Source organism: Pyxicephalus adspersus, chromosome 5 (genome assembly GCF_032062135.1).
Source record: "Pyxicephalus adspersus chromosome 5, UCB_Pads_2.0, whole genome shotgun sequence".
Taxonomy (NCBI): Eukaryota; Metazoa; Chordata; class Amphibia; order Anura; family Pyxicephalidae; genus Pyxicephalus; species Pyxicephalus adspersus.
The window spans coordinates 110684363-110707317 of NC_092862.1; the positions used below are offsets into that span (position 1 = coordinate 110684363).

At 38.1% G+C, this 22955-nt stretch overlaps 1 protein-coding gene across 7 annotated transcripts in view; it reads left to right on the forward strand.

The window, feature by feature from the left end:
* SATB1 (SATB homeobox 1) overlaps positions 1-22955 on the forward strand; it is a 126242-nt gene that overhangs the window by 49966 nt on the left and 53321 nt on the right. For 3 of the 7 annotated variants that reach the window (XM_072412430.1, XM_072412431.1, XM_072412432.1), the window contains 5 exons: positions 6814-7049; positions 9432-9608; positions 10358-10484; positions 11220-11343; positions 18049-18160. In XM_072412430.1, coding sequence (XP_072268531.1) covers positions 6839-7049; positions 9432-9608; positions 10358-10484; positions 11220-11343; positions 18049-18160 — 751 coding nt within the window. In that variant the 5' untranslated portion in view covers positions 6814-6838. Of the gene's footprint in view, positions 1-3141; positions 4291-6809; positions 7050-8192; positions 8291-8577; positions 8714-9431; positions 9609-10357; positions 10485-11219; positions 11344-18048; positions 18161-22955 lie in introns of those variants that run through there. The other 4 variants (XM_072412429.1, XM_072412428.1, XM_072412434.1 and 1 more) reach the window with 4 other exon arrangements.

The following is a 22955-nucleotide window of genomic DNA, read 5'->3' on the forward strand; positions in this document are numbered from 1 at the left end:
TCTCTCACAATATTCAGTATCTTGGTTCATGTGACCTCTTCAGCTTGCCAGTTGTGTGGGAATGCCTAAACTAGGTTTGATAGGGTTGTTACCTTTTGCTCATAAGGCCTGAGACTCAAAGGAACCAAAAGACGTACATGTTCCTCACCCCAAAAGTATAATACCAGGTGACAAAATGATCACAAGTGTTTAACAAACAATTCATCACCAGTTTATTGTAAAAGCTTTTCCTATCGGGACCAATCCCCTAACCTTGGAGAGCCATGAAGTACCATGAGAATTTTACAACCCAAGCACCAGCAACTCTTCAAAAAATTTTGAATAAATCTGGGTCTTGATTATTCCTTTAGGGGAGTGGACTGAATGTTCAAATTATAAAGGTGAAAGTAGAGTCAGATGTCCTGATCTGCATATTTGTATCAGACCAGTGACTTGTGGTGTTAGGCTGCATACAGACATCGAATAATATCCTTTCCAATGACAAAAGACTGAACGATGCATGAATGAGTGCTGTACATACAGCGCTGTTCTGCTTTATGGGAAGGGGAGAAGGACTGAGTGGCACCTCGCCACGCTCTCTCCCCTTTACCTCTATTACAATTGTTCCTTGTTAGTTGTCCGCGGATCCATCCGGACAAATTTCTGGACAACAAGTGCCGTACACATGCCAGATTTTCGTCCGATATCAGCTCTGAATCGATTATCGGATGAGAATCATTTGACGTATGTAGGTAGAATTAACCCTTTCACAGGACAGATAGAGCCAGCCTCATTTCTTGGTTTGGGAACCCCCAACATCATCTGACACTTTCCTCCTCAGCCATAGGGCCATGTGACATGAGCAATTGATTTGCAGAGAATTCTCCTTATTTTAAAACAATCCAAATATTTTCCTTGCTAATCCCACATTTTGTTTTTACCTATTTGTAGCTTTGCATGCTATAGTTGTAATAGTTTCATAATGGTGACAGGCTCACAAGATAAAGTCTTGAATCACTATTATGGACAGGACTACAAATAATTAGATTTACCTACTCTTCTATTCTATTCTACTTTGAAAGTCAACTAACAAAAGTCAGCAACTGCAGCCTCCATAGTTCCAGGTCCACATTCCCTAATCTCTCTATCCCTGGTGCCCAACCTCCAGCACCACATTCATTCCTATGGCACTCGTACAACCCCCACACCCCATCAGTGGGTGCCATTCTCTGGTCACTTCTGTATTCTTCTCACTCTGTGACTATGGACACAAAGCTTAACTGAATGTGGTGAATACCCATTTATACCTTGGTATTGCAAAATTTACAAACTGTGTTGTCCTGGTTAGCACCATTAAGAAAAAACTTTATAATTCTGATCAGTTCTAATTCACAATAAAATAATTCACACCTAAAATAACCCAAAACAAACAGTGCCAAGACAAGGTGACGTGTGCAGACAGAAGTGATTCTAGTCATGTCAGAGAGACATCCTAGTACTGAGAACAGAGAGGCATCCTCTATAACAGCAGCAACTGTTGTTAAAATGTTTTGGCTATACAGGCCCTAGATTTTATTGCGAACACTTTACCTCAAGTGACAGAACTCTGAATGTTATGTGTAGACACAGATGAGACCCCTATGCTCTTACCCCTGGTCTAGATATTTAACTCTTTGTGGCACCCTAACCCCTCCGCCCCAAGCCCTGCACTCCCACCATTGTTACCCACACCCCTGCTCTCCCGGCACAGGCACCCTGACCCCAGCACTCCCACCATGGTCTGTGAAAATGTGGAATCAGCTTCTTCAGGAAGTAGTTTCAGCAACTACTATATACTGTATATAAAACTTATATATTACTATATAACAGTGTATAAAACTTTTAAAGTAAAAATAACAGAGACCACTGATCTAGGAAATATCCGATTGCCTCATGGAATCAGAAAGGAATTTTTTCCTCTGTTGAAGCAAATTGTACCAGGGTTTTTTTACCTTCCTCTGGACCAACTATAGGGTTTTATATCTAGGATATGTTTATTTCTCTAGTGGTTGAACTTGATGGACTTTTCAACCTGACTTACTATGTAACTATGTCACCCCACACCCTCAGCACAGACACCCCAACACCTGCCATGGGCACCTCACACTTCCAGCAGACACCCTGACCTCTGCATTTCAAAGACAGTCAGATAAAACCCTGCACTCCCATCACAGGCATCCTGTAGCCCCAGCACAGACACCCCAACACCTGCACTCCCACCATGGGCACCTCACACTTCCAGCAGACACCCTGACCCCTGCACTGTCACCCTGACCTCTGCTCCCCCAAGACATTTAGATAAAACCTTGCACTCCCATCACAGGCACCCTGACCCCTCCAGATACCCCAACCCCTGTTCTCCCAGCACAGACGCCCCAACCCCTTCACTCCAACCATGGGCACCTCATACTACCAGCAGTCACCCTGACCCCTCCACTGGCACCCCAACCCCTGTTCTCCCAGCACTGCAATGTTCTACCCAGCCTCTTTTAGGTGGGCGCACCACCCGGCACTTTTCAATACCCACCCGGCTGTTTTTGGATAGTTACTGATGAGCTGGGTCACAATACAGGGACTGTCACCTGCCTACAATTTCTTCCCACCCAACTTAAAAACATTTTCTGGGTTCAACACTGCACTGGCACTCCAAGTCCTGCTTCCCCTCCATGGATACCCCGCACAGGCACCCGGTCGCCTCAGCACAGACACCAAGTGCCCTTCACTCCCAGCACAGGCACCCTGACCCCTGCACTCCCACCATGGACACCTCACACCCCCAGCAGACACCCAGTGCCCTTCACTCCCAGCACAGACACCCCAACCCCTGCTCTCCCACTATGGGAACCCCACACATACACCCTGTAGGCCGAGCACAGACACCCCACAGTCCCCAGCCAAGTTAGTTCCTGTCAGAGCCCGGTGAAGGGGTTAACCAGCGGTCGGTGTTGCCGTGGTAGTGTGCGGATCCTCCCCCCCCCCCCAGCCTCCTGTGAGCTCAGCCAGCCTCCCCGGCCATGCCTTTCCGCCTCCATGCAGCCGCCCTTCCCTCACACTGCTCCCTCATATTCTGCTATTGTGTATAATCTCCGCGCAGCCGCCTCACTGTAATCAAGAAGATTAGAGATTCCTGCGCGCCCGGAAATCCCAATCCCCCCCTCCCCCCTCCGGCCTCATCCAGCTCACCTCACTTTATACAAAGTCCCCAATGGAGCGTCCTCCTCCCTCACCGTGCCCTGCTCTCTCCTAGCCCCGGCTCATGCCTCCCTCTCCTCCCCCTCTCATCATGTCTCTCCTCCTCTGTGTCTCTCCCAGGACGTCGGCTGATCCGGGGCCGCCAGGGAAGGGCTAGGGGGCTGCGGGAAGGAGCCGGGGTCCTGCCTGCTGTTATTTTCTAGTAAAATGAGGAGGAGGAAGAAGAAGCAGCAGCGTCCGCAGCAGCATCAGCAGCATCCTTATTAGAGAGGAGCAGGAGGAGGAGGAGGAGGAGTGATGAGTCAATACAACTAATAATTTAATGGGGACACACAACGCAGAGAGAGAGGCGGACAAACACAACACACACACACACTGCTGACACACCGGAGGAGCCACACACACCCGGCAGCATGTGCCCATTGTTTAATAATGCATGAAGCCGGAGGAGCCCGGGAGTCTTATGTGAGCGACTCATCCTCACTTCTCCTCATTCATCATTGCTTTCCCTTGCTCCCACCCCTCGCAGCTCCCAGCTACATGGAGCCATCGCCGCTCCACCTGTCAACTCTGTAAAAGTGGCCAGCCACCGGAGCTTCTCGTCCCTTCCTCCTCCTTTTTTCCAGGAAGAAACTTTCTATAAGAGGGGATGACAGCTACTTTATGACAACGCCATCTGCAGTCCTCTGATCCCTCCATCGATCTGTCCTCTCTTGTTGTTTTTATTTTATTTCTACTATGACTTGATTGCGAGCTTCCCGGACACCTGAATGTCACCAGCTGCTCTTTGGCTTCTTCTTCCCTTTATAAAAGATTATTTTTTGTATCTTCATCTCCTTTTATTTTTTTATTATCCCCCCTTTGCCTTATGGCCACGCTTTATTTATTTTTATGACTCGATGTTTTTTTTCTGCCCTTCCCCCTGTATTTTGGGGGAGGCCGTGATCAGGCAAACATAAAATTTTAAGAAAAGAGGATGAATATTGTGAAAAGTCAGCTGTAGATCTGCAGCAGCTTGAAGTTGTTCTGCTTCATTCATCCGTCCCTAAACATTTATATGCTGTATCAAGTTGTCAAGTGGTGAGTGCTCTTTTCTTTATTTTCTGATGCTCCTGGGGGTGAGAGGTGCTGCCTGGCTGCATGGTGTGTGTGTTGTGACACTGGAGCACTTTTGCTCCTTTGTCTCTTTAAAAGGTCAGAAGGAAATCCTGGTCGGGATTGTGGCAGTCCCAGGGATTGGCAGCCTCCAGCACTGGCTGGGAACTTCCCTGCCTTCTGTCTGTGTCTCTGGAGGACTGACAGTGTTGCTGCACTGATGTGATGATGGTTGTTATCATCATGTGCTGGGTGCAAACGTGTTCCTGCCTGATCCTTACACATGCTGAGCATTGCATCCAGCAAGGGGCAACTATGGATTCCTATTACCAAGGGGTGGCTATAGGGTCAGGGGGCACAGCACCTCCACAAGGATCCTCATCTACTAAAAGTTCTGTAAGCTGAGACTATAATGTGCTAGAAATATATTATGATCTGTGCAATAACAGCCACAATCATATTTAATTTAAAGTGTCTGTGTCTATATCTATATATTGGTATGGCTTTGTGTTTTATATTGCAGGATATATATTAGATATATTAATAATATACATTTATATGCAATCATTTAATCACACGACACTGTAATAAAGAGCAGTAGAGACACTGAACCGGACTTGTTCGGCATTAATAAAGGGGTGCTCAGGACATACCCCATGGGGGTAGCTTTAGATGAGCCATGTGGCTGGGGTAAGTCCCTGATCCTTTCTAACAAAGCTGCTTGGACATGTAGCAAAACATAAAAAAAACTCAGATCATTTTAATAATGTAAAGAATGCCTCCTGTAACTTGTTTGCAGACAGACTTGGAGGTGTGAAGTATCACTCTGCAGCCAATTCCCATTTCCTCCTTTTTGATGACACACACACATGGCCTGTTCATTGACAACATGATGGCTTGCTTTGACTCCAGCTGAGCCCAGGTGACAGCTCTTCAGCTCCTTGCTGACCCCTCTGTGCTCAGTGAACGGGTTAAGGAGGCTCCAGGGATAACTACAGCTAATAGTCACCGCCTGGTGCTTTCATTGTGGGTACTCTGCCCATCATTATTTGTAATTGAGATCTTGGTGAACTTTAGCCTTGGGCACCTTGTTATAAATAAGGAGAAGGGGGGGATAGGATGGTTCATGCATGCTTGATTCCAATCTCTACGTTTTGTGGGTAGTCCACAAATGCAAGAGTTGTTATAGTGGTCACACTTGTCAATGATAGCTTCAAAATTGGAGGGAATGCAATGTCTGACACCCAGACATCACTTACATCACTTGAGTACTCGCACTTTATCACTCCATAACTACTTCAGTCTTTACCTCTTACACCAAGAGACATTTGGATTGTCATTTGTGCTGTGTACAGAGGTAGGGCATTCAACGTTCAACACTGCAAGCCTGATTTATCTCAACCTCAGACTTTTTATTTGAAATAAATGCCATTAATAGACTTGGATGAAGCTTTTTAATAAGGAAGGTCTATAATTCATAGAGGAAAGTCTTAAACTTTGGCTTCTCATTATGCCTGGCTTCTAGAAAAAGGACAGAAATACTTTTTTTATTATTACTTCTTTTTTTATTATTGTGCGTTTCCTTGTCAAGGTTTTTTAGAGAAGTTATATAATATTCATGATGAGAAATTGACAATTGTAACGATTTAACTTCCTACAGCAAAGTTTCTGAAGACGTAGCTTATACCTGTGTCTGTTGTAAATGAAAAAAGAGGAAACCTTTTATTAAAATATCGTCAGGAGTTTATTAATGTCACCGTAAGGTGGAATGGGAAGCGAAAGGTGAAACTCAGGAAATGTAACTAAAGTTTAAAGGTCCTCCAGTGAACTCTGTAAGAGGGGTTGCAGCATCAGCAGCATCAGGTGTATACATGTGCAGGGAACTCAGAAATGTCACTTGGAATAAGTCATCACACATATATATTGATTTAGAAGAAACATGCTTTTCTTCTCTTGCACATCACCTAGACCATTTTTCTATCCTCTTTTTTTTAACCATTTACTTTTTATGTTCTTGAAGTCTTTAGGAAATGTACATGTTGCTGTCAAAATAAATGCATTTAAAATCTTATCATAAAAGGTTAAGATCTTCGGAAGTCTTACTTATTAATCAGGGAAATGGTTTTGTACAAATGTCATTTTTCCAGGGTGGCAGAACAATCTGCTAATAAATTGTTGCACAAGGTGTGGTAAGCAGATTTGTGAATCAAAGCAGTGTCAATAGATATGATAAGTAGACTTTTTACACATAAATCAATATGTACAAGCTTTGCAGGTGTTCATTATTTGTAGTCAATTAAAAAAAAAAGGCTGGCACTTCTCATGAGATGTGTGCTACAAGTAAAATTGTCCAAGCCATGCATTTAATTTTTATGTCCATGAATGTGTAAGCGTGTTTATTTTGTACACTAGTAAAATTGGTTACCATTTGCATGTTTTTTTTCTATGCTACAAAAGATGAGCGTGCCTCATAGATTTATAAACACTTTTTTTTTTTAATTGAGCCAGGTGATCCTTAGAGGCGGGACTGAGCATGGATCATTCGAACGAGAAAACTCAGGGGATAGAACATTCAGAAATGTCTAACAATGTAAGCGATCCAAAAGGTCCGCCAGCCAAAATAGCCCGCCTTGAGCAGAATGGAAGTCCTCTAGGAAGAGGAAGAGCTGGAAGCACAGGAGGAAAAATGCAAGGGGTGCCTCAAAGACATTCCGCTCATATGATGAGGACCAGTATCCGAAAAGGTAATATTGCTAACACTAGCTTACTTCTTAGGTGAATGCTACTGGACTGAATTTCAATACTTTTTCTGTTTTTCTGTAACAAAGTTGGTTTTGAATTTTTTTGTTGTAGATCTGTTTTTTAATATATTTATATATATATATATATATATATATATATATATATTAGTAGTTAGTTTAATGCTTGCTTTGCCATCCTCAATTTGGATAACATAGACTCTGTGAGGCAAAGGAGAATAACTTATAAAGCTGCAACAGTTATGATGTGGAAATCTAAAGAATGAGCTTATTATAGTTGCTTCCTTCAGGTTTGGAATGCACTGAGCATTATTTGGAGACAACTGATAATTTCAGCTACATAGTTGAAGGCATTGGAATTTCATTGTCTTCAATGTGTAACATTTATCATACAATCCTTCATTTTGCATTCCGTTTGGCCAAAACAAAGCATATATTGATCCCTAAAATGAACAGACACAGCAGTTGGTATTGTTAGATCTCTATCTATTAAAATGGAAAAAGAGCACTTCAGCAAATTCTTTGGCCTCTGTTCATGATTACCCTATTTATTGATTGTTTGCCAAGAATGTATGCATCTTAAGAAAGCCAGGGCAGAACAAGCATTAAAAATATAATTTATTATGGCTTTTCAAAGCAAGTGCATTAATATTGTACTGTGGAGCTGTAATAAGGCATTATAAAAAGGACTTTCTGACGCCTGCAAACATATAGGTTCTATAAATTCCTAAATAGGAGATTTCAGCTGCCTTTGGTAGTATGTGATATTTGCACAGCAAAGTTTAATGCCAGGACAGTTTTAGACAAGGATTCTACAGACTCACTGCTCCTTATGCAGACTTGTTGTTTACATAGGCTCATAAATGTTCAGCAAAAGCTCTAGCAGTGCCTTCAGGTTGGAATCATCTTATATTTTTAGCACTGACCAAAGCTTTCCTCTTTTTTAATGCCTGGCAGTTATAAAGTTGCTGGGCCAAGGATTCAGTCAGATGGGAGCAGTTAATGCGAGAATACTGTTCTTTAATGCTGAGCACTTGAGGAAGGACAACACGTCACTCTGTTCTAATAACATGTTTGCTCTTGGTTAAAGATATATCTATATAGCTCGAATTTGTGTTACTGTTTTTTTTCTATGTCGTATACATTTTAGCAATGCTCCGAGGACTTCACATAATGCTTTGTTTATATACGATGCACGAAGCGTTGATCGAAAGTCCATCGAAGAAGTAAGGTTTTAATTGCACAGAGCTATAACCTCTATATTTCTTTCTATAAAGACCCAAGCAGTGTCTCATGTAGCATGTTGCAGGCTCAGGGAGCTCTTGCATTGAATTGATTGTGATCTTTTCTGGCACAGAGCAAGGGAACAAATGAGAGACTTGCGTAAGGTCACAAGGAGAGTTCACATAATGAATCGAGCTCCCCTCACCCACTTCAAAGACAGAGGAGTCCCTACTTAGCTACTCCTTCAGAAGAGAATAGCTACAGTCCTCCTACACTGTTGAAAGAACAGTTGCAGATCTTAACCAGTTGAATACCAATGTCGATTCTGAGCTGTGGATTTTCGATGAGTGATTTTTATTTTTTTTAATAACAATTGGCAGCCTTTGTAATATATTGTCAGGGCTGATTTCAAGCTTAAAAAAAAAGTAATTTAATTATTTGCAATATCTTTGATATTTTGAAAACTGTATATCTTTGACATAAGTTGCGTGTGTAATATTGTGCGATGTTAGCTTTCCAATGATGCACTTTTGAGCGAAGCTTTATGTACATTACGCAGCGCACTTACGACTACCTTTAGTTTGTCGGATAAACAGGAAACTTCATTCACCTGGTTATGTGATTACAGTTTGTTCTGCAGAATATGTTTTGGCATACTAGCTCCAACGGAAGACAGCAAATATCTTTTTTTAAAATAGACAAAACATTTCCATAAAATGATCGCTGTGGTGGAATGTAAAGATTGACGCTAAGCTGTTGTCAGGAAATCAGAGAATGTGTTTCTATTACTTTTAAGGGGATCACTTGGTTACCTTTATATTGAATTACATTCTAGTGGGCCACTGTGCCAGTAATCGGCAAACTACACATTTTTTATTTATCGTATTGTAGATGAGAATTTTTTGTTGTGCCCAGTCTGAAGTTTTGACACTTGGTACCTTAATGTTCGATTAATTAATTAAATTCAACTTTAGGTCATTAAAAGAAGAAAATACTTCTTATTGTACATTTGTAGTATTGTAAATATTTATAAACACAGAATGTATTAATTTTATGTATTTTTAATTGGTTTTGTGTTTTTATTTAATAACTGTAACTGTTCTTAATAATGGTCATTTGCTTGCTTTTTCCGTTTTTTTGCAGGAAATATGCTTCCAGTTTTTTGCGTCGTGGAACATTATGAAAATTTCATTGAGTATGACTGCAAAGAGGAGCATGCAGAGTTTGTATTGGTTAGAAAGGACATGCTTTTTAACCAGTTGATTGAAATGGCTCTACTGTCCCTTGGATATTCTCACAGCGCAGCTGCCCAAGCCAAAGGTAAATAATAAAGGCACAGAAAATGTGAAAGGAAGATGTTACACCCTTTCTGGATACAATATCATGTGCTCATTTTTTTTAATGATTGCTAATAATTTTTTTTACCTTGTTTTTTTTGCAGCTAAATAGTAAATAACGTGGTTAGTTTTAAGGGACTTCAGATGTTTGCACTGAATCATTAGCATGACTATTGACCTTAATAATATGGTCCACTGAGAATCTAGGGAGAAATGCTGAGCATATCTGAGCAGATGGAATGTTGAGAAGCAATTTGCATTTATGACTGAATACCTAGATGTGTTGCCTTTTTTTTCAGTTTTCACATTTTTGTTATTATTTAGGCAGCGTAATTTGCTGCTGACTCTTTCTTAAATATTTAAGTGTGAAACTGTTAACGCTCACTTTCTCTGAATTCGTTAGTCAGAGATGCTGGTATTTTGGTGCCTGCTAATTTATGCAAGTCAGTATGTATATTTCTCAATAATAATAATTACAAATATTAAATTTTTTTTGTATTTATTAGGCTTTTTATTGTTGGTGAAATATGACAGAGTATTGTAACATTTTTGTTTTATTTGTATTTACATGCTATTTCAAAGAAGTGTTTTTCCTTGTGTTTGTGTGGGTGTATTTGTGTATATATATATATATATATATATATATATATATATATATATATATATATATATATATATGTCATTGACGTACCATAAATTTGGAAAATAATACACTTTATCTTTATGACACAGGGCTGATCCAAGTTGGTAAATGGAATCCAGTTCCACTTTCCTGTGTTACAGATGCTCCTGATGCCACTGTAGCAGATATGCTGCAAGATGTGTTTCATGTGGTCACACTGAAAATACAACTACATAGGTGAGTCATGGTGTGTAGACTGTTTTTATTCCTTATCAGCTGCAGATGTCTGTCATTCCCTTATTACTTTTTGTTTTGTTTTTTTTTGCACTGATATCTTTTCCTGGCACTAAAACTTCATAAAGAGAACGAAGCATTACTTTTACTTATGTATGACATATATTTGTTCTTTATTTTATTTTTTTTCCTTTTACGCATGCTGTATATGCTGAATTATATTTAGACAATTAATTCAATACATGCATTACAAATGGGTATTTTACATAAAATGTACTTAACAGAAAATATTTTTGCATATCCTGCACAAAGCCATCTGGGTACATTCTGTGAAAGAATGACTTCACCCTTCTTAATGTAATCTGGTATGTGATATATTTTTTTCTTGTATTTTGTTTTTCTTCAGCCACAATTAAAAAAAAAATGATCTTAAGCCTGTTTCTCCTGATCAGTTGTGAGAAGGCGTTGCACCTTAAATTGTTTCACCAAGCGCATCAGAGCAGGAAGGTAGAAGTAACATGCAAAAATAGTCGCCACATGCAGCTGATGTATAATTCATGCATCAATACAGCAGATGTGTTGTATAAAGTAATTAACTAATCGGAACAATCAGGAGACCGAGAGCAATCTCCAGATGCATCTGCTTGATGCGCAAAATGAAATCTGTCTGTCTTAAAGGAATGTTCTGCAGCAGGATGCAATCTTGTAATAATCCCTTCTCTAATCTGTCTCTAATAGTTGCCCCAAACTTGAAGACTTGCCTCCTGAGCAATGGTCCCACATAACAGTACGTAACGCTCTGAAGGACCTGCTGAAAGATATGAATCAGAGTTCACTGGCTAAGGAGTGCCCTCTGTCCCAGGTATCAGCCTCGATCGGTATTGAAAAACAGTACTGCTATGTTGTCAAGCGTCCAATAACTGGCATGACCTCGATAATTGTATTCCGCTAGTTGCCACCTCTAGGAATTGTTCTTAGCAGTGTACAGCGACTTCTAACACATGATCACATCTCATGCTGGATTGCACCTGCCATTCCCCTCCAGCATTGTGATGTAATTGCCACAGCACACTTTAGGATTTCACATTGTCCACAATAGTAGGAAAATGTCTTGTACAAAAGCCTACACCCAAACAATGAATTATGCATGCAGCCTTAAAAAAAGGTGAGAAAAAGATTCCTCATGGGACTCAGAATAATTACAAGCAACACAATTAGAATCCTGTCATATAATCTAATTAAAATATTCTGGTAATACAATTAAACCATTGAAATCTGTTTTATTTTTAAGTACTGATCTGGTAAGACTTGGAGCTGATTTTGATCAGGCTTTCATTTGCCCTTATAATGACACTGTTTTGCCAAAGTAAACTGATTGTTCAGGTTCCTGATCCCCTTTCAGGGGACTGGGATATTTCTTTTTTTTTTCTGTGTTTATGACTGTACACTTAAATCAGTTTTTAACAAAGATGTAATTTTTATCAGCCTGCGTTAATGATATAAAAGTCAGTTTAAAGTTAGCATGCATAGACGTAAAGGTCAGGCCTTGAATAGCTTTAAGAGTTCTGAGACTTACCTACTATGTGGGTGTTTGGAACAAATTCAAAAGTGTGCTGATATATGCTATAATTTACAGAGAAATGGACAGTGCTGGCTACACACATCATGCTGCATCCACCTGTACAGTCCTCCCTGTAGAACTTGTCTGTTTGCTTCCACAGAGTAACTGTGTGTTATCACAAAGTGTGTTTGTATTAGTTGCTAGTACATTGTTGAGACTAATTACAGCACAATTCATCTTTACTGTTATATGTGGTGGCACGTTAGTATTAATATTTATGCTTTATGAAATGATAATTTCTTGCTTAGAGTATAGTACAATTTTTAAATGTTTTTTTTCTACTGGGCACAATTTCGTCATTAGCACCTAATATGTAAGCAATCCACTCTTGGCAACTTTGTGTATTTATACCAAAATGTGTTGCAGGTGATTTGAATTGTCCAGTTGCTGCTTCATACTGTTTTTTTTTTGCATTTTTTTTCTATTTCTCTGGTCTCGTGGCTCCCATTCAATGATTCCTGGCCTGGAAATAATCAAAATTCTATTCATTGGTTGCGAGCCATTCTATGTGTGCGTTTATACAACGGCCACATTTGTAACTACTGAAAAAAAACAGTGGGCGTTTGCCGCAGCGGCTCATGGAACCTACAGATAGGATTCGTTCCATTTTTTTTCCCTTCTTGTAACACAACAAAGTAAAATCATGAAAAAAAACAAAAACCCTTTTTTTTTTTTAAATAGTAAGAATGTTCCTCACCTGATTATCTGCAGGTAAAAGGAATTTGTTCCCACTATATAGGAAAGAAGAGAGACTATTATTTTTATTTTGTTATTACTCTGGTGGATTGAACTGGATTTCTAATGGGCTATGCAAATGATTTGACTCTTTATTTAGTCTCTGAATATTCTTTCATTAATATTTTCATGATTAAAGAACTCTTTTGATCATAATTTTTAGGTAAATTATTTAACTATCTCACTGGTCTTTTTTTTGTGGGATGGATTTCACCATTTTCAAGCGCATATAAGGTGCAGACCCAGGTATTTCACGAAGCTAGAGAAATGCTTAATTTATCATACAGACAACAAATTTGAGTCTGTGCCAAAAAATATGTTTGCCGTCAATTTTTGTAAAATATATTGTGCGCTTTTGTTTTGAATAGTTTTGAGTCAGTTCAAACCCTGTCTCACTTTCCATACATAGTCACACAAGTTTGTTTCCACTATTTGCCCCCAATAGTGAAGTGTTTTACTTTTATGTATCCAAGCCATCCTTTTTTTTTTTTTTCCACGATGAACATGGAGAATATTTATTTTTGTTTTCTTAGTATAAAAATGGAACTACTTCAGTATTTAGGCTGCTTATTTGCAGTCTCATTTAAAAGTGTAAAATGAAGGTTTCAGGATATTTAAAAAAAATATTTTTTTTTTCCTTTTTTAATTAAAAACGTATGCAAATCAGTTAAGGAACTAAAAACAGTTAAGGAACTTTTTTTTTTTTTAATACGCGTATGTCAGTAATCTAGTATGTTAAACTGTAGCCAGCGCAAATAATTCTGTAATAGCAGATGCTAAATAGCATAAAAAAAAATAAATACATAAAACAATATACAAAATACACATGGTTTTCCTTTTTTGTCAAGCCATAGCTAAAAATCATTTGTGCTGGTATGACATTGCTTGCTTTTAGGTGAACAAATGCCCATCATTTTAGCAGCACATATTCTTGCATTGTAGGTAAGCAGTAGAGAAGCTTGATGTTTTATCTAGATGGTATAATCCATTGCCTTCCTATGGTAATCTATATGTTCACTTGACAATACATTAGTATCCGATTTCTTTTTAAATGGAAAGCTTAATGGAAGGAAAATTACAGCACTTTCTATACAACAGTATCCAAGTGGAATAGTGGAATCTTGCTATAAGCTACCACACCAGCAAAAAAGTTCTGTGCAAACTTTCCACTGTTTTCACTTGGAAGTATGAATCCCGAGCGAGCATTCTGTTTTGTAGTCTTTGTATGATTAATAGTTTTTTTTATAACCTAATAAAACAATAGCAAGGTGTAATTTTGCATGCACTTTACTTTGTTGTATAGTCGAAATGTAGTTAATAAAATCTTTAAAAAAAATTGTAACACCATGTACAGGTTCCTTTTTTTTTTCTTACCTAGTTGTAGCCATGGGAAAAAAAGTTTCATGAGTCAGTTAAAATGTTCTTGATAGACCTTATTTTATAACATTAATTAAAATAATGTTTGCTTTGGTATTTTACAATTATAGTCTGCTCCTACTCCATCAGCAGTATAATTAATGCTGGTGGTTATTTATGTTTGTCAGGGTGAATGTGTGTTTAGGTTCAGTTTAGTGAACGGAGCAGTTTTCACCTATGATTTTGAGTGTTGACCTGTACATATGTGTTGCGATGCCTACGGGGTAGATTAGGAAATAGAAAAACACCAATCTGCAGTCAGAAATGAAACAGCAAGATGTTGTAATATATTAATTGTCACCCACTATAAAATGTTGGACAGATTAGTGTACACAGGGGTTGCAAGACTGGCCCTTTGGTATACAATTTTGTGCACTTGTTCTAACTGACCACACTTTTAATACGGATGCAAACTTTCCTTTCTTTATCTGTTAAGGATATCCTCACATTATCTTCTAAGCAAATATAAGACTTGTGGCAGGTATCCTAAAAATTAGGATGAGGGATCCACTTTGTGACAAAGCTCAGAAGAGTTTCAGCACTCGGTGTGTATGGTGCAGGTTTTATAACAATCGTTATGTTATTAACAACTTTTAATATGCAAAAGCCATCTTTGCATTCTTGTAGTTCAGTACCTTGTAACATCTACACGAAATCCTCAGTGTACTATTTGTTTATTATTGTAATTATAGGTTGGGGAGATAAGATGACCAATTAGAGGCAAAAAAGTGATTCAACACTGATCTACTCATAACTAAAAAATCATGTATTGACTGACCAGGCTTTTTGTTATCATTATTATTATTATTATTAATAATAATAATAATATTAATAATAATAAACAGGATTTCTATATAGGGCCAACATATTACACAGTACTGTACAATGAATAGGGGTTGTAAATGACAGACAGATACAGACAGTAACACAGGAGGGGCAGAGGACCCTGCCCCGAAGAGCTTACAATCTAAGAGGTGGGGGAAGTATCACACAATAGGAGGGAGTAATATAACTTTATTTACTGAGCAACCTTCCGAATATTAAATGTTCTCATTTTGTTAATTGTGGGAAGAGCTAATATGAATCTAAAAACTTTTATTTCTGGCTGCAAATATTTTAAGAATCAGGATGGTATAATAATATGGATAGTAAGTTTTATATTATGTTACATGTTTACAGTACAATAGTAGATGACATAGATGACTGTGATCATTACGTGCATGCTTATTCTTGGTGCTTGGTTTCCCAGTGCATCTTCCATCAAGGACTAACTAAGGGATTGGATTTACATGTTCTGGTGTCATCCCCGTTAGCTGCACAGGGACCACATGGTGAACTGCACATTTTTCACTGTCAGTTACAACAGAAACAAATTGAAAAGTCAATACAAGCTTTATTTTGTACATGAAGCGTGCAGTCACCTTATAGGTGAATTGACTGCTGTGGAGCTTGCTGTGGGCACACTCAGCTTAGTGGGGCCATAAACAGTCCATGTAAATCCTAAATAAATGTAATTGTTTGCCCCTAATTTCCACAGTACATTTGGGCTGCTCATATTATGGGGCTTATCCAGTAAGCCATTGCATTAGGAAATCATTTTCATTCATATAACTACTTTGTGTTTCTGCACATCCTCAGCACTCACAGACCGGCCACATCGATTGTCTTCTTGGGGCAATATGGAGTTATGCAAAAGTAGAAGGAAAAGATTTCTTTCAGAGTGATACCTTCCAACAAAATTTTTTTTGGGGGGAAGGGGGGGGGGGGTTGTGCCCTTGTATAATACTTTAAGGCAGGGGTCTTCTAGGGCTAGGATCCACAGATATTTTTAGTATTACTTTGACAACAGTAAATTAAGTAATACATGTTTTACAAAAAATCCGAAATGACTCTGCTTACACTAAAATCTGTCCTGTATGTGGCCTTGGAGGACTGGATTTGAAGACCCCTGCTATAAAGCAACAATTATGCAGGTGCAAACAACAACCGAGCATTTCTGTTCCATTAAACTTCTTAGTTTGCATGCATACTGTACTTTAATAATGACTTAGTCTGTGGGCAATATTTTAGATGCATTGCCCTGAGCTGTCATGACTTGTCATGCAGAGTTGTAAAGTCTTGGTTTTACACAGCCATATAATTTCCCGGTATAAATTATTATGGACAAGTTGTAGAAATTTGTAGCCACACAGATGGGGAAAGTATCGACGTCTGTGATACTGCGAGAAATATTGCTTTTTCTAATGTCCAGATTACACTGTTTAAACAGTTTTGACATCTGTCTTTAAAATTTTTTTGGAAAGGAAGACTTTGCGAAGAACCATTTTGCAAAGTGTTCTCCATTTCAGCCTTCCTTTTACCTGTATTATGAAAGCAGATGGTCTGCCTGTCTCTTGAATATTTATAACGATCGAAAACAATCTCTTGCTATTCACCCTTAGGCTTATGAGATGTCAGGACTGTTCTGGTTGGGAAAAAAAATCATCTTGGGTGTTTACAGAGAGAGGATTACATTAAGCTGAAATGACTATACATTTTCGAGTTTAATATTTGTCCATCAGCTGTTTAATCGTATTTAGATAATTGTGTAAATAAGTTGTTTCAGTCGTTGCCCTCTCTACTTTATAGAGCTTGAAATCTTTAAACACTAGTAAACCAGATTTGTAAATATGTTTTTTTCCCGCAGTGTTTATTTTGCCTGCAAAGCGGTATGAAAAAAAAAAAACAGTTTTCCTTGTTTAGGTGAATCAGATGAAATTATTTTTTTCCTGCAACTCCCACATTAATTCTGAATACCTTCAAATGATTTCATTTTGTCTTATGTTGTGTCAGTCATTTGCTAATGGCATTGTACTTCTTCCCATGGAATTTTCTAAATTTGAAGGGGATTGTATACACTTTGTGGATAATGGTCTTGTAAGTACTGGAGAAAATGAAGTTTAATATTAAATCTTAAAAAGTTGTGGGCTTAAAGTGTATGTAAAGCCGAACAATTGACTTCTTTTTGGTAAATATACCATTTGGAGAACTTTGTTTTACCTGTTCAAGAAGTGCAAAAAACAGTGCAATACCTATCGATCCTACCAGAAAACTGGTTAGGTGATAAGTTCCTGTGCTCTTTTAAATCCTATGCTGGATTTATTAGTGCCTACCCCCTAAAAAATGAGAATACCCTCTCGTTTATTTTAAGTACTTGCTCTTAGTGCTAACTAAGAGCAGGTAAGTACTTGCTGAGATTATAGTTGAGATTAAAGGGGTGGGGTGGCTGCCTGCTAGCTGATCTGTAAAAAATTCAAGCTAAGTGTACCTTGTATACCCTTTGATCAGTGGCCCACAAAAAATGGTCTTGCTTGTCAGAGGGAATAATGTCAATTCAGCCACACATTATTAATATAATCTATTAGGTAGTGTTTTCTGTAACATAACTTTATTGTTTTATGTTAATAAAGCACCAGTAACAGATTTGCATATGTTTTTTTTTATATGCAACTTAATCTTCAGCCACATCCTTCGCTTAGATGTGTCAGTGATTCCGCCATATATTCCATATTGTAGATTTCCTTTAATCCCCTACATTGCCATGTCTTTACGTATATTAGACACCACTACCCGATTCTCTCTCCCTATACTTACTATGTCAGTTCTGTATTAATTTTTGTTTCCGTTATTATTTTATTTGTAAAAAAATATAATGGCTTGCCAGGGTTTTTTTCCTAATCAGTCACACATTTTTTTTTACTTGCGATACTTCTTGTGATTTTTTTTCAATTGGTTATTCTTTTCTTTTGTGTGCAGAGTATGATTTCTTCCATTGTGAACAGCACTTACTATGCAAATGTCTCAGCAGCAAAATGTCAAGAATTTGGAAGGTGGTATAAACATTTCAAGAAGACAAGAGATATGATGGGTAAGTACAAAAACAATTGTATAAGGGAATTGTTTTCAGTGACATTGGTTAAAGTCATAATTAGAATCCTTCATTTTCACAATTAGGAACCAATCTAAATTTTGTAAATTGAAGTCAAGTAAGAGGATAAATGTGATATGTTTAGTCTTTATGTTGTAGCTGCCGTGGACTAATTCTTTTAGGCATTTAGGTATATCAGGAATTGGTAAAATAATTTTTATGGTTGTTTGATTCTTCTCTTGTTCCCTTCTATTCACTAAATATATTGTAGAAGTACAGATTCCCCCCATTTGTATGGTGATTATTATTATTATTTATTATTAAACAGGATTTATATAGCGCCAACATATTACGCAGCACAGTACATTTAATAGAGGTTGCAAATGATCGACTGACACAGACAGTGACACAGGAGAAAGAGAGGACCCTGCCCTAAGAGCTTATAATCTAGGAGGTGGGGGAAGTATCACACAATATGAGGGGAGATATATTGTGGTGGAAAGTAGTGAGGGTTTAGGAGACAAAAGAAGATGGGAAGGCAAGGATAAAAAGATGGGTTTTGGGTGATGTTTTATTTGAGCTGAAAGTTGGAGCAAGCCGAATAGGACAAGGAAGACCATTCCAAAGAGTCGGGCAGCTCTAGAAAAGTCTTGGAGCCGTGCATGTGACAAGGTTATGAGTGAGGAAGTAAGTAGTAGGTCATTGGAGCAGCGAAGAGAGCAGCTAGGAGAGTATTTTTCAACCAGTTCAGAAAGGTAGGTGGGACAAAAACTCTGTAAGAATTTGAAGGCAAAGCACAGGGGCTTGAATTTGATTCTAAGGTGAAATGGAAGCCAATGAAGAGAACTACAAAGAGATGCAGCAGAAGAGGAGTAGTGGGAAGGATGGATAAGTCTGGCTGCAGCATTTATTATAGATTGTAGAGGCGATAGTTTGACATACTTATTGGCAAGAGTACAGTAAAGACATCCAGTGTCCCAATAAAGCTCTACTTATACAATATCTAAACCCAATAATAAACACATAATACAGTATATTGCAGCAAACCAAACCTCTGAAGTGGTAGAAGTTCTTTTTTTCCATACACTGTCTGCAAATACAAAATACTAGCTGATCTTTGCAGAAAATCAATGTCCTTGTAACGCCCCTTGCACTAGCCTGATATAACAATGTTATCTACTTTCCCAGATAATGTCTGTAAACTACAGAACACCTTTTTCTATGTAATAGAAATCAGAGGAGGAAGAGGTATTGTAGTCCAAATCAGGAGCACCATGAGGTGACATTGTTGCTCCTCCATAGATATAGTCCAGTGAATGATGTCATCTTAGATCAGGAAATATGTTACTGATAGAATCCCCAGGTGAAAATCCTAGAAAAAGTTATTATATCAATAGACTGAGCTATAATCCATTACATGTTTGAATTAGGAATTGTTCCTATCACAAGCCTAACCTGACCTTGTGTGTACATACCTCTTGGTGTCCTTAAAATTATTGAGCTAAATAGATATTTTCCTAACACTGCTATTGTCTGACTTTCAAGCTGCATCTAGGTCCGTCATCTCAACCAGCTTTCTGATTGGTCATTAAGCAGTCACACATTCACATATTGTTCCTTTAAAACAGCCTAATAATTTTAAATGGGCATTCAAATGCCTTAAAGACACAAATACTTGGGCGGTAATTTACATTGCACTTAGTGAGACAAATTAGCTAATAAAAAACATTTTTGGTGTTTCTTTAGAATTGCCACCTAATAGAAGATAGGGATGAGATGGGTGTATGCAGTATAGCACTGCAGTCTGGTATTGTAAAACCCCACTTGAATTATAAATAGTGTCAGACATAGGCAACTCTAATAAGAATGCTATGTAGCATTTTTATTGATTTGTTTTTCTTTTCACCTTTTGATTACTCTATTTTAGCCCCCCCCAATATCAAAGAGTGAAAGTTTTTAGAAATATTGTCAAATTTACCAACTCTTTATGGTTGTGTCATTGGAGGGGCAAATGAAAGGGGCCCATAATAATGTATCACAATTATTTCCCAACAGCTTTTTATCTCCCCAAAACAATCCAACTATGAGATTTCCCATAGCAGGTGCATTGACACAGTTTAGTGGAAGGCATGATCAAGTTGTAGTCTCCCTAGTAATCTATTTATTCTCTGTTATGCATTGCTGCAAGAGTAGCAGCAAGTTGGCAGAGATTTGACATTGACATCCTGATCTGCTGTTCCCAGGAGAAAGAAAGGCCAGCGTGTGGGTTTTATTTACCAGGAGCCATAAAAAACTGAAATAAATTTTAGTTTGTCAGCTTAAGGGCTCATGTTAACAAGGGTTTATTTGCTTGTTTTGCTACAAGTCTATGGGAATTTAAAACTAATTTGAAGCACAACTAATGCTTAGTTACAAGGAGGTCAACTGCAGGTCAAATGTATTTGTCACTGCATTCTAAATAATCTCAGAAGCTTCTCTGAACCACAAGTCCAAAACCATCATCACAGGACTTAGGGGGTTTATAAAGCCAAATATTACTTTAGATTTGGACAGTGTATTGAAGGGTTTGACTACTTTCTTTTCTGCTGGGGATAGGTTTTAAGTTACCAGAATAGGGAAAGAATACAAATCTTCCAACAGGGACACAAGAAAAAAATATATATAGATATACACACACAATTCATATATATACACACACATTTCTATACATACATTACCTACACTTTACATGTAGGTTGTTAGCAACTATTTTCATTAGAGTCGGATTATTCATAAGGCTATGTACACAGTCAGATGATTCTCCTCTGATAATCGCCTCAGGGCTCATATCGGACCAGAATCTGCTGTGTGTACAGCGATCCGTACTGACAGGTCCACGAATGATGAATGATCGTAATGAAAGTGAAGGGGAGAGATCGCTCACTCTCACTCGATCACTCTCCTCCCTCCCCTCCCCATAGAGCACAACAACGCTGTATGTACACAGTGCTCGTTCATACATTGTGCAGTCCTTTGTCAATGGAAAGGATCGTAAAACATTCACTCCAATAGTGAAAGATCCTTTCCAACTACAATTATTGCAAGTGTGTACCCAGCCTAAGTCTGGTGCCTGTAGACTCAAATAAGAGAACAAAACTTTTTCTCCCCATTGTCTGTAGAAATGCAGCCACCTCATATAAATTTATTTAAACACCCACTCTCTCCTAATACAGCATAAGACCGGAGCATTGCTTTGGGCACCAAAAATTACATGCCTACATGTTCTAGTTGTAGAAGTCTGGCCCTTATAACAAACGTGCAATAAATACAGATGCATGTTTGTTTTATTCTAAATCTTTGTAAAAGTTTTGTTTACCCTACCTAAGAATAAATTGTTCATACGTGTATATGTAGAACCATTTTCTTCATTATGCAAAAAGTATCCAGTTTAAATGACATGTGTATATTCCCATTGCTTTTTATTTTTGAGAGAGATACTTTAAAAGCTGTAGATATGTAGTTTGTAAATACATTTGTCAGCTACTCCTTTTTAATGGTTTCTACATATACTTAATAGATGTCTCTTGCTGTGGCATGTAAATTATAGTGTGCTTTGTTTAAGCATCCCTATTTTAACATTGCCTTCCCGATTGTTTTGGCACAGAGAAAAGTGCTGAGATTTTAGCTGCTTCAAGCACCAGAGCAAAGAGAGTATCCATATAGACAAATTACCTTTTTAATTAAAACAATGCATTGTTTCTTGCTGCATTGTTTTCAGCTGTCAACATGGCCTGATTCATGCTTTGTTTTAGAATATTGTCCCTAGTCTAGGCCATTTTCACTTATTGCCCATCCCAGAAACAAGACATTAGAGAGTCTATTTAGTTAATATATCCTGATTTTTTCTTTTCTGTTTTTGGATTTGTTGGGTTTGGGGTATTCAACTTTTTTTTCCTTTAGGGCCTATTTACGCATATCGCACATTTCAGAGCACTTTGTAATGTGTTACTAAATGGCAGCCCATATGCTCAGTATTGGGTCAGTGAGGATTCTACATGGACAAAGAAATATGTGTGCGCTATTTTTGGCCAACTCAACAAACCTTGACATACGGTTTTCACATATGTGATCTGTAGGGGAAGTGCTTTTTTTATTATTATTATTATTATTATTACACAGTATTTATATAGCGCCGACATATTATGCAGCGCTGTGCAAGGTCTATAGTTATGTCACCAGCTGTCCCTCAAGGGGGCTCACAATCTAATGTCCCTACCTCATATGCCATATGTCAATACCACAGTCTATTTTACTTTTTTATATGTATTAAGCTGGCCTTCAGAATCAATAGTACCTTTCATATATTGCACATCATGGCACACAGGTTTTAATGTGCAACATAAACTGCACACAAGTGTTATGACCTGTGTTTTCTAAACACCTCCGGCCCCAGTGGGGGAGATTTTCATTTAGTTCCGGTCCTAGTGACAAAACATGGTGTGGGGGAACTCTACAAATTGGTAAAAGCAATTAAATCTGAGAAATATTTTCACATTTGCATTAACATCCCCTTTTTATATAATTCTAAAACATATTTGATTGAACTCCATTTAGATTAATTAATATATTGGGGTTGATTTAGTAAGGGAATAGAGCAGTTTTACTTTGCAAAGTACTTTTGGAGTTTAATAAATAAAGTGAAAAATTGATTGATTGGATATAAAATGTGAAATCTGGTTGAGCTCATTCACTTTTGAGTTAACATATTTGTTTTGAATGACTCAAAATCATCCCTAGAACCTGGTTTTAATGACTC